The sequence below is a fragment of the Erpetoichthys calabaricus genome, chromosome 5 (assembly GCF_900747795.2).
Source record: "Erpetoichthys calabaricus chromosome 5, fErpCal1.3, whole genome shotgun sequence".
Classification (NCBI taxonomy): domain Eukaryota; kingdom Metazoa; phylum Chordata; class Cladistia; order Polypteriformes; family Polypteridae; genus Erpetoichthys; species Erpetoichthys calabaricus.
In genome coordinates this window covers 6,029,684-6,042,382 of record NC_041398.2, presented here as the reverse complement: position 1 = coordinate 6,042,382, position 12,699 = coordinate 6,029,684, and the positions used below count along the sequence as shown (strand labels likewise).

At 40.6% G+C, this 12,699-nt stretch overlaps 4 protein-coding genes across 14 annotated transcripts in view; 3 read left to right on the top strand and 1 right to left on the bottom strand.

The window, feature by feature from the left end:
- Window positions 1-12,699, bottom strand: part of LOC114652512 (tripartite motif-containing protein 16-like) — a 979,029-nt gene that overhangs the window by 447,741 nt on the left and 518,589 nt on the right. The gene's annotated exons all lie outside the window — the stretch shown is intronic.
- Window positions 1-12,699, top strand: part of LOC114641503 (tripartite motif-containing protein 16-like) — a 1,283,323-nt gene that overhangs the window by 908,665 nt on the left and 361,959 nt on the right. The window lies entirely within an intron of this gene.
- Window positions 1-12,699, top strand: part of LOC114652539 (tripartite motif-containing protein 16-like) — an 837,738-nt gene that overhangs the window by 788,943 nt on the left and 36,096 nt on the right. The gene's annotated exons all lie outside the window — the stretch shown is intronic.
- Window positions 1,634-12,699, top strand: part of LOC114652554 (E3 ubiquitin-protein ligase TRIM47-like) — a 156,023-nt gene continuing 144,957 nt past the window's right edge. The window contains exon 1 of the mRNA XM_051927992.1: window positions 1,634-2,248. Within this exon, the coding sequence (XP_051783952.1) occupies window positions 1,661-2,248 (588 nt within the window). The 5' untranslated portion in view covers window positions 1,634-1,660. The remainder of the gene's footprint in view (window positions 2,249-12,699) is intronic.

Here is a 12,699-nt window from a genome sequence, read left to right as displayed (position 1 = left end):
GATATAGATAGTACATTTGAACTTCTTCAATATAGATAGAACATTTTAATCTTAATCTGAATTCTTTAAAAAAAGGTCTAATAATGGCTACTGTGAAGGAATCAGGGACAGTGATATTAATAAAGATTTATGAACTTTTTCCAATATTTGCTATGAGAAAACTGCAAGTGACTTTTTACATAAACTAATTAGAATTATGGCAGAATTTAATATACTAGGAGTTATCTTAGAAATCTGATCGCCAAACACTCCTTTTCAATAGTTGAGTAACTATGCTCCCTGGGAAGCATTTTAGTTAAGCATCTAAAATTGATACAGAACCACATGGAACTGTTGGGTTTGAGACAAAAATAATCGGGTTTCACCAATTGCTTTTACTTTTGCAAATAACACCTAATTCAAGCATCTGTCCTCCTCACTTCGGGTGTCCAAAAAGAGTGCATCTGCGCCTTAACACCAGGCTCTGTAATATTCTTATGTTCAACAAGCCCAGATAGGCCCAGCATGGTGGAAAAGACATCAGTGTTCCGACCTTTCAAAAAAGCAACTCCGTTGAACTCCGCTTAGTCAAATCGTCACCAATAGTAACATCAATCTTGTACAGAACAGTCACAGTCATCAACACCTCCTGGGGTTCATGCCACTCTTTCAAGAGATTAACATGCAAAACTTTTATGGGTTTCAGTCTGCCTGGTATGCTGGCTTTGTAATTTACCAGTCCTGTATGCTCCTCAATGACAGCGGGACCCTGCCATTTCATGAGAAACTTCTGCAGATCAGAAGGATTCAGAACCAGTATGTGATCACCAGGTTTGAATTCTCGGAGTTTGCTCCGCTTATCATAATGGTGCTTTTGGGCATCCTGTTTTTTGCAGCTAGTGTTCCACAGCAATAGAAGAAAGCTTAGAAACCTGATCCTGCAGTGAAATGACACGGCCTGCAAAACTTGGGCCATGAGCATTTGTATGCACTCCTGTCCACCCCTCATGAATAACATCCAAGAAGCCCCACAGATACCTGTGAAACAGCAACTCAAAGGGAGTCAAGCCAGTGGAAGCCTGTGGAGATTTCCAAATTGCGAACATCAGGAAAGTCAAAACAGAGTCCCAGGACGCCTGGTCATCATGACCTGCCCACCTGATCATCTGCTTTAAAGTCTTGTTAAACCGCTTCACTTACCTTGATGGGAGTCTAACAGTTGGTAGCTTTAGAGAATAATCTGATAAATTACTGGCATGAGCAAAGTACCAGCTGGCGACACACAGATCATTTAATACTGATTCATGTGTTGTGTTTTCTTTTCATTTAATTCCTTTCGTAAATGTGCGCTGACCTCTGTGTCTGTCTAATATGAACTGCAGTGTGTTTCAAATAAATAAGAAATCCTGACGTGAATTACACTTTAGCAGACCCCCTGTGACAGGTCATCTCTTCTCTCATTTTGAGGTCTTCACTCTCTGGGCTCCTGTCTGACATTAACTGTTCATCCTCAGTGTCGTCTCAGAAGTTCTCTCTGTGTGCCCTCAGGTGTCACTTTAAATCTCCTCCTCCTCCTACTCCTCCTCACTGAGCACAGATAAACTTTCACTTTTGTTTCTTTACAATTCACTTCCTTGTTTGTCTGACTGATTCTCTCTGCTGGCCTCTCCTCAGACTGACGATGGCTGAAGCCCAGCTGTTTGTATCACAGGACGAGTTCTCCTGCACGGTGTGTTTGGACACCCTGACTGACCCTGTGTCACTGCACTGTGGTCACAGTTTTTGTCTGAAGTGCTTAACCAACTACTGGGATCAGAGCCAAGTGTGCAGCTGTCCTCAGTGCAGACACACCTTCATGCTGAGGCCTGAACTGAAGAGAAACACTCTGCTGAATGAAGTCATCAAGAAATTAACGAAGACGACAATCAGTCCTCCTCCTGCTCCTCCATCTCAGAATTATGCCGGGCTTGGAGACGTGCAGTGTGATGCCTGTACTGGGAAGAAGTTCAGAGCAGTGAAGTCCTGTCTAACCTGCATGGCCTCCTACTGTCAGACTCACCTACAGCCTCACCTTGAAGGAGACGCCCTGAAGCACCACAAGCTGATTGATCCTGATGGGAATATGAAGGAGAAATTCTGTGAGAAACATCATAAAAGTCTGGAGATGTTCTGTAAAACTGATGATTTGTGTATCTGCATGATGTGTGTGGTGACTGGACATAAAAATCATGAAATGGTTGAGCTGGAAATGGAAAGAGAAGAAAAACAGGTGAGTGGAGTTTAGTATTTAAATAAAATTATTTGAATAACATTGACTTAAGGAATTTCTAAATTTAATTTAACAGAGATATCTAGCTGTCTATCTTATAAACCTGATTTTCCAAGTTCAGAGAGTAGGTTCCTGGACCCTGTCCTGGTGAGATGGTGTAAGACATGAAACAGTCCAGGATGAGATCCCCAATATTTTCCATGAAGAGCATAGTGCTCTCATTACACCCAGTGGAGTTTCTTTGTGCTCTTATCTGATATTATTTTTAACATCTAAGGCAGTGGTGGGCAAACTATAGCCTGCTGACCAGAACTGACCTCTGAGTGGGGTGTGAGAGTCACGTGGGCTACTGTTAAAAATATCAAACATTCTGATACTAATAAGGTGATCATAGCAAAGTGTTGTTACAGTTGGCTGGTGTAAGTGTAGTCAGTCACCATACAATGTCATCATAAACATAATTCAATACAAGACTGTAACACAAGAATAGAGACACTCTGTAGTGCTGCCACTTATATGGTGTGTTTAGCTGATTGTCTGCCTTTGTCTTGTTTGTTCGTTTTTAAAGAATTTGAGTTTGCATTTGGGCTGATCTCAGGCCTTTTAAGAGACACATTATTGTCACATGTCCCTTTATATTGTACTCCAGAGTTAAGTTTGAGATTCTTACAATAAATTCACTTCAAAAATTTCAATATAGTATTCCTGTGTAGATGTCCTCATTTTAATTAAGTAAGTAATCATGAATTTCATTAGTGATTGGAGATAAATGTATTTATTGGACAGTAAGGTCATTTTGGATGTTCAAACCCTGGAATGATGATTTCATTTCATATTTGATTATGACATAAACCGCAGGGGTCAGCAGCAGTAATGTTGTAAAGTCACTCAGCATGTCAACCTAAGCCCACCATATTTTAATTTACAACAACCACTGAAACACATTAGCATGATCTTATATTAACATGTTTCCAGTACATTACATAACTAGTCTATTCTTTGTTGATTATTCAATATTTTAATTGAAATAGGAACAAATACAAAAACAATGTTTTGCAAAATTTAAGTTCTGAACACATTATTTTGAAATTTTATTATAAAATTTAAAATTGTGAAATTTAAAATTGTCAAATTTTGTTAAAATAAAAAGTCCAATACTTTGAAAAACAAAACAATTAAATTAATCAAACATAAAACACATTGTTAAAATTTTTAATACAATTATTGACCTGAGTCATTAATTAATTACGGTGACCCTTGTCCTTCCTTCTCCTGAGCTAATTGTTTAATATAAGGTGTGTATTTGGTGACTTTCAGCGTCACACAGGCATCTGAATGCATAGGCGTCAGGCAACTTCTCTGTGGACTCAAAACTGATTTCATCTGTGAGAAAATGTGTTCACATGTATAAATCGACCCAAAAGCCAAAAGCAAATCAAATACAACTTTCTTCAAATAGGAGAACACTTCAGGCAGGGATTTCCAGGGGCTGAGGATAGAAGCTGACGTTTCCAAGAAGTTTCCTTCAAGTATTTTCCACAATTCTAAAAATTTTATCATCCATAACTCTGATGACTGATGACATTTCAGAATTGTGAACATCCATCCACTTGAAAAGAGACATCAAATGTGGTGGTAGTAAGATCAGATCAGCGTACTTCTGAAGCTTATCTCTGTTGATAGTAAATCAATTTGAATGAGCCTTTACATTTGGAAAGCATTTGTAAGTGTCAGTGGTAATATCACAGCAAAATATATCTCATTTTGACGCAAACAAACTCAGTACTTGATGTCCAATATGAACTCGAAGAAGTTTAACAAATTCTTTGTTCTTTCTTATCATTGCAGGGGTGGCATCAGTAGTAACACAGAATATTTTTCTTATTTTAATGTTGTGATTTTTAAAATATCTTAGAAATGCAGTTATGATGTCCTCTCCCTTGCCTCTACCACCAAGAGATATCAAGTAGCACAGCTCTTCTATACATATAAAGGAGAGTTGTGATCCGTGTGGCTGTGTTTGTGTGTTTGTGGAGGGACGGAGAGTAAAGGCGGGTGTTGGAGTCACGTGATCATCTCCCCTCCCACTCACCTCATTTCATTCACTTCATTTCTCTCCGAGCTGAGCTCCACAGCTGACGCAGTTAGTCCTTTCTCCTTTACTGATTTACTGTTTAGTAGACGCGGTACTTACTGAATAGTATTTCTTCCTTTAGTGTTTCTTAGTGTTTAGTAGACGCGGTGTGCCGGTGCTACCGACAGTGTTGCAGTTTAGTGTTACTTTCTACTTCGTTTTTGTACTTTAGTGTTTAATAATAAATAATAATAATTCATTACATTTATATAGCGCTTTTCTCAGTACTCAAAGCGCTAAAAAAGTGAGTGATACTTAGCTGATAGCAGTGTAGAAGCAGCACAGCACAACGGAGCCGGTAGGACAGGCGGGTGTGGTAGCGTAGGTGAGCGGCGATAGCAAGCAGCAGGAGGAGGAAGCAGGATTTGGATGTTCCAATACACAGCTATAAACAGTAACGCTTGGTAATTTCAGGCGTGATCGCCCCGGAGCCATAAACCATAAACCAGGTTAGTATGAACATCAGATCAGTTCCTGTCGTAGAGTACTGTAAGATGAAATGGGAGCAGATCAGCATGTTTTGTTTCCATACAAACCTCCCATAGTTTATGAAGACGCACAGCAACAATTAAATCATACAGATTCTGGTGTATTCTCAATTACATTTGCTGTGTGTATTTCTTTAGGTATTGACCCAAGTGATCAAGTTTTTACTATTTCTTCAATGCGAAATCACTTACAAATAATTTTTGTTACTCGACAATTGCTTCCATTCCCTGTCGAAAGTAGCCGACGGGCGACACCAGTTACAAGTATTCAGTGCGTTCAAAGACCTGTACGAAGTACGGCGACCAACACAGTCACTTATAAAAGGGGAGATGACTCGGTGTAGGAAATGGGGATTGAAACTACCTTGGAGGACATGCAATCAACGAAGCGATTAAACGGATCTGAAGAGGCGTCTTCTAGGTGGGAAAAAAAGCGCTTGGCTGCCAAAACCATATATATACATAAATATATACATCTATATAAATAAAATGTAAATGTTCGTTAGTTCTAAACCTTAAATCTCCGAAAGTTCTTCACCGATTGCTTTGAAATTTTGACACAACGTTGCATTCGAATACGCGCGTGTTTTTATATACATATTATATAGATGTCACACCTGTGACAGGTAAAAACATGCTTTTTTTGAAAACACAGCGCCATCTGTTGGACGTAAAAGCAACACACGCCATAATAAATATTTTACGATTCTATTTCAATGTTTCGATCAAATACATTTGTAAGTACGTGAATAAAGGCAGCGACATGGCAGTTTTTGGCGTGCAACCAGAAAGAAGTGATAGGAATGCGGTCATACATATCGATGAAATCGCACAGTATTAGGCTGGAAGATACATAAGCAGCAATGAAGCTGTATGGCGAATTCTTTCAATTCCCATACATGAACGAAGTCCAGATGTTGTTCACTTAGCAGTACATCTAGAAAATGGACAACGCGTTTATTTCACAGCTGAAAATGTGTAACAAATAGCCCTGAATCCACCGGCTACAACGTTAACTGCTTTCTTTACGTTATGTCAAAATGACGCGTTTGCGAAAACACTGCTGTATTCGGAAGTGCCTACGTATTACACATGGAATGCGAGTAGAAAATCATTTGAACAACGCAAACGAGGAGAGCGAGTCAACGGACAACCTGGCATATTCAAAGAAACTACGAACGGCAGACTGTACACCGTGCATCCCAATCAAGATGAATGCTTCTTTGTTCACATGCTGTTGGTAAATGTGCCCGGTCCAACGTCTTTCCAGCAATGGAGAATTGTCAACGGTGTTACACATGCCACTTTCCGAAGTGCATGTCAAGCTCTGAATTTATTGGAGAACGACCGACACTGGGATGTATACATTAATGACGCGTGCAACACGTCACATCCAAATCAAATTCGTGCATTGTTTGCAATCATATTGACCGCCTGCTCTCCTTCACTTTCAACACATTTATGGGAGAAATATAAATCGCACATGGCTGAAGATATTTTCCGTCGAATACGCAAGTAAAATTCAAATATAAACATGGATGTCACAGCAGAAATCTACAACTAAGCGGTGATAATGATTGAAGATTTGTGCTTAGAAATCGCGAACAAAGTTCTCAATGAAATGGGAATGCCATCACCGAATCGATCTGCTGCTGCTTCGTTCAATGTAGAATTGCATTGTGAACAAAATTACAACACGGGTGATCTTTTGTCGTATGTGCAATCAAATATTCCTAAGCTAACTCTTCAGCAAAAAGGCATTTTCGATCAAATAATGCAAACTGTCAATAACGGGATTGGAGAAATCTGGAAATTGGGAACGGAAAGATGCTGGTTGATCTGACCTCAGGACGAATTTCATTGCCTCATAACTTCTGCAGTTTAGTGACGTCAAAAGAAGAATTGGTTGAAAAAGTATTTCCCAATATTCAAACCAATTATAAGAATCACAATTGGCTGAGTGAACGAGCTATTCTTGCGGCCAAAAACAAAGACGTCTACGAACTTAACAATGTTATTCAGTCTAACATTCTGCACAGACAATGGAACAACAAAAAATATTGTATACCCACAAGCATTGTGAAATTAAACATATTAGAAACGTGCGCTTTCTCTTTTCTTTCTTTTCCATTTAACCAGACTGAGCCACACTAACACGTGGCCGGGTACAGCTATATATATAATATATATGTATGTGTGTGTGTGCGTATATATATATATATATATGTACACACACACACATATACTGTATATACATATACATATACATCTATACTAATAAAAGCCAAAGCCCTCACTAACTCACTCATCACTAACTCTCCAACTTCCCGTGTAGGTAGAATGCTGAAATTTGTCAGGCTCATTCCTTACAGCTTACTTACAAAAGTTAAGCAGGTTTCATTTCGAAATTCTACACGTAACGGTCATAACAGTCGACAATGTCCACCATGTTAAACTTTCTTATTTATAGCCCCATCTTCATGAAATTTGGTAGACGGCTTCCCTGCGCTAACCAAAACCGATGTACGTACTTATTTCGGCGGTATGACACCACTGTCGGCCGCCATATTGAACTTTCCAACGGTCTTTGTTACTTAATGAGCCCATCTTCAAGAAGTTTGGTACACGGGTTCCCAACGCTAACTGAATCCTACTTACGTACATATATATGTCCGTAGCCTGCAGCTCGGTCCACACTCTGACTCCTCCAGGCACTCCTGAGCATAATCTAATTTTGAAGGTTGGGGCACCAATAATGTTACTGAGAAACTTACAGCCACCGAAACTTTATAATGGCACGAGACTTCAGGTCACATGCCTGCAAAAGAACCTAATTGAGGCAACTATTTTTACTGGTGGTGGCTCAGGGGAGAGAGTTTTTATTCCTCACATCCCCATTATACCCTCTGATCTCCCATTTCAATTCAAATGCCTCTAATTTCCAGTAAGGCTCTGCTTAACAATGACAATTAAGTCTCAGGGACAGACCCTACAAAAATTTGGCACTGATTTGAGGCAAGATTGCTTTTCACATGGCCAACTATACGTTGCATGCTCAAGAGTAAGCTCAGTGCACAGCTTGGTCATATTTTTAGACTTTTTAGATTTGATGGATTCTTTTAGTTTAATTCAGTCTGTAACTGGTCCCACTCAGAAATGTGGGCATACGCTGGATCTTGTCTTTTCTCGTGGTGTATCTGTTCTTAATCTGGAAATTGGTGATGCAGTATTTTCAGACCATATGCCCATTTTATTTGATTTTGTTCCTCTCTGTCAATTTACTAAACCGTATCACCTGTATTATTATCATTCTTTAATTTAATATTATTTATTGTATCAGTATGCTGCTGCTGAAGAATGTGAATTTCCCATTGGGATTAATAAAGTATCTATCTATCTATCTATCTATCTATCTATCTATCTATCTATCTATCTATCTATCTATCTATCTATCTATCTATCTATCTATCTATCTATCTATCTATCTATCTATCTATCTATCTATCTATCTATCTATCTATCTATCTATCTATCTATCTATCTATCTACTAATGCTCAGTTTTCTGATGTGTTTAATTATAAAGTGACTTCACAGCCCTCTGTGTCTTCCAATACTGAGGAGCTAACACTTCAATTTAATTCTGTTTGCCAAATTGCTTTGGACTTTGTAGCACCATTAAAAAACAGGAAACTAAAGCCCTGCTCCGAGCCGTGGTTAAATGCTAATACCCGTGCATATAGACGGGAGTGCAGGGGAGCTGAGCGGAGGTGGAAAAAGGACAGGTTGCAGGTTTCTTTTGAAATATTGAGAGAAAGTTGGTTGTGTTATCAGAAAGTTTTGAAAGCTGCAAGATCAAAATTTTTTTCTGAAGTTATTGGGTCTAACTCTCACAACTTTTTAACACATTGAGTTCTGCACTTAATTTTCATGAACCTGTCTTTCTGGAAGCCTCTAGGGAAACTTGCGATAAATTTCTTTACTTTTTCTTGAAGAAGGTTGTAAGCATTAGGGCCCTCATTTCACCACCTTCTCATGATCCATCCATTTTAATACCCTGTTTGGCTGTGTTTGACCACTTTGAGCCTGTCACTTTGTCCTTTTTAAAGCAGCTGGTTTTCAGTATGAAGCCATCTGGCTCCCCCCTTGATGTTGTTCCTCCTCGACTTCTTAAGGAGGTCTTTTCTACCTTGGGTCCTTCTATTCTTACTATTATTAATAGTAGTTTAACCTCTAGTGTGGTGCCTACAAATTTTAAACATGCTGTCGTGCAACCACTGCTGAAAAAAAACGGGTCTGGACCACTCTGTTATGTCTAACTTCAGGCCTATTTCCAAGCTACCTTTTTTGTCCAAACTCTTGGAAAAAGTCATCTATACCCAACTGAAGTCCTTTCTGGACAAACATGCAATTCTGGAAGTGTTCCAGTCTGGGTTTAAAACTCACCACAGCACTGAGTCCTCTCTGTTAAGGGTTTTTAATGATATTCTTTTGACAGTGGACTCTGGGTGACTGTGTACTACTTATGCTTTTGGATTTAACAGCTGCATTTGACACGATAGACCATGAGATCCTCATCTCCAGGCTGGAGCAGTGGATGGGCATCACAGGTTCAGCTCTCCAATGGTTTAGGTCCTATCTTTCAGATAGAAGTTTTTCTGTCAGTATTGATGATTTTACTTCCACCTCTGTTGCCCTCCCCTGGGGGGTACCACAGGGCTCCATCCTGGGACCTCTTCTGTTCTCCTTGTACCTGCTGCCACTCGGCTCTATTTTTCGGAAACACGGTATTTCCTTCCATCCTTATGCAGATGACTGTCAGGTGTATTTCCCTCTGAAGCGCCAAGGTCCATGTTCTGTCCAGCCCCTGCTTGATTGCCTTATTGACATAAGGAGTTGGATGGCACTAAATTTTCTAAATTTTAATGAGAACAAAACAGAAGTCATGCTATTTAGGCCCAATAGCACCAGCAGGACCCCCTGCATTGACCTTTCCACTGTGGCTCAATTTGAGAAATCAATGATCACAAATTTAGGTGTAAAAATGGACTCCACTTTTAAACTTGATAGCCATGTGAATGCAGTGGTAAAATCTTGCTTTTTCCAGTTGAGGCGGCTGTCAAAAATAAAGCCTATTTTGTCTAAGCGCAACCTTGAAACAGTGATACCTGCTTTTATAACATCTCGTCTAGATTACTGTAATGCGCTTCTTTTTGGAATTAGCCAGGCCTCCATGGCTCGCCTACAGCTGGTGCAAAACGCTGCTGCTCGATTTTTAACTGGCACAAGAAAGCATGAGCATGTTACCCCGATTTTGGCTTCCCTCCACTGGCTTCCAATTCGTTTTCGAATCCATTTTAAGATCTTTGTATTTGTTTTTAAATCTTTTAATGGGTGTGCCCCTCTTTATTTGTCGGAACTGCTGCACCCTTACATACCGTCTCGCTCTCTCAGGTCAGCAGACCAGATGCTTTTACGCATTCCCAAGGCACAATGCAAACTCTGAGGTGAGCGAGCTTTTTCAATTGCAGCACCAAAACTCTGGAACGATTTGCCATTGCATGTTAGGCAGGCTCCTTCGCTAGCTGCCTTTAAATCCTTTTTAAAAACACATTTTTACTGTCTGGCTTTTAACCCTGTATAATATGGTGGCTATTTGTATACTTTCTATTAAGAATGTCTTCAGCTCTTATGTGTTTATGTGTTGTTTTTCTTTGTACAGCACTTTGGTCAGCCATGAGGTTGTTTTTAAAGTGCTTTATAAATAAATAAATAAAATAAAATAAAAATAAATATTACAACCGGAGGGGCGAACAGAGATCCTTAACAAATAATTATTGGTACATTTTCCCTAAGTTTATTATTTAAAATTTTAAAGCAGTACTTCGCCGCTGCGAAGCGCGGGTATTTTGCTAGTTATCAATATGGTTGTTGTCACAATATCTCACAATTATTGCAAGGCACACCACATCATTCACATCGGCACATTTGTCAAGAGCAACACTAAATACAGCTTGTTGTATCCCGGTTGTCTGTTTTACTGTTATATTTTCAGCATCTCTCGATTGATCTCACACAAGCCGGTATTTCTCCAATCTGACACAGGATTGTTTCTTTATTTGGTAAGTCACTAAACAAAGTTTCAGCACTGCTCAAAAAACTATTTTCTTGGCAAATTCTCCATCTGTGAAAGGTTGGGCCTTCAAAGCCACACTCTGAGCAATCTTGTAACTTCATTCGGTAGCTTTATTTTTGGTTCCAATTACTTGTCTAAAAATACTAGTTTGTTTTTTGTAGCCACAAACAGCCCTTTTTATGGCTTCAGTTTTCTCCTCTGTTTTTAAACATGGACTGATGTTTGGTTTGATACACTTGACATACAGCACACGAGAGTTTCACATCATAACACACAAACAGCACAATCCTTTTGTTGTATGAATTCATATTTGTTTGTTCAAAAGTCTTGAAATGAGCGGATATCAAGTTTTTGGCTTTTTTGAGTCATTTAAACGGCACCATATTACTTAATAACAACACCAACTCTTGTGTTACGGTCCATAGACTGTACTGGCATGAGTGTGTGACACACGAGAGAACTCTAGAGGTGGTGGTGGTCTGAAGAGACGAAGGAAAGGACGAAATAGAACTCAGTCAGGGTCAGTCATTGTGCTCCACACTCACTCAGTCGGTTTGCACATTCTTACCTCTAATGTCTAACAACTTTCAATTTTGAAGGGATATAAAAACAGGAACAGCTTTAAAACTTCTATTTTATTAAAAATTATTTTTTATGAGATCATAATAACTTTATTTCAGTTCAGTCATCATGCCATTGAAAATTATTCCACATGGCACACTTGGCATGCAAGCTGCAGTTTACCGACACTTGACAGACTTTGAGCTTAGTTGCAGGTGGCCGGGTGTAGTCATCAGCCACCTGCCTATTTAAGGGGCCGCCTCCCTTTAATCAAGGCTGGAGTTGGGTGAGGAGGTGGACAACATCAGTGTGGAGGAGGCAAAGAGAGGCCTGGAGTGAGAAGAGTGAGAAAGAGAGGTGGCTTAGTTAAGCCTGGACTTTGGGTAGACTGTGGGGATTTGTGTTGTGGTGTTGCACTTATTAAGACTTGTATATAATAGTGTAAATAAACGTGTGGTGATGGCTGGAAACGTGTCTGCCTGTCTGTGTCCGGGTCGCTACAATCCACAGTGGTGTAGTCGGCAGGATGCTCCAACTGGGACAAGGTGGGGACCTGCATTTCAAAAAATGTCTGTGGACGGCCCGGCACAGTAGGAGAGCTCACACACGTGCCGCAGGGGCGGCATGCACCAAACCCCGCAGCAATACGTAGGAGCCCGGACCGTTAGCGGTCCGTCGTTGGACTGTGTGTTGCAGGGGCGGCTCACCGACGCGGCAGCAACGAAAGGAGCTGCCGGGAAGGAAAGGCTGCAGCTGGGAGAGCCGCAGCAGCAGTGGAGCTGCCCGGAGGCTCGTCTTCTAGACTGGAGAGAAGACGAGATGGCCGCCGACAGGAAGTCCCTCCTCGTGACAGGCGCGGGATTGGATACTGTGTCCCGTGTGCCCGCCAATGATTGGTCGGAGGCGGACCTGGGGAATGTCCATCCCGTGCCAGCGAGAAACCCGAATGGGCCGGAGGAAAGGGCCCATAGAGAGCAGTCGGCGAGTGGCGCTGCTGCAAAGGTAAGCTCACCGCCGACTGACTTTCTCTCCTTGGCGGAGATTCTACAGGAGCTGCAGAGATGCCTGCTGCTTGTGGGATCGCCGCCGGCTGAGCTATGTGCCCTCCGGGCGGAGACGTGAGGATCAGAGGGA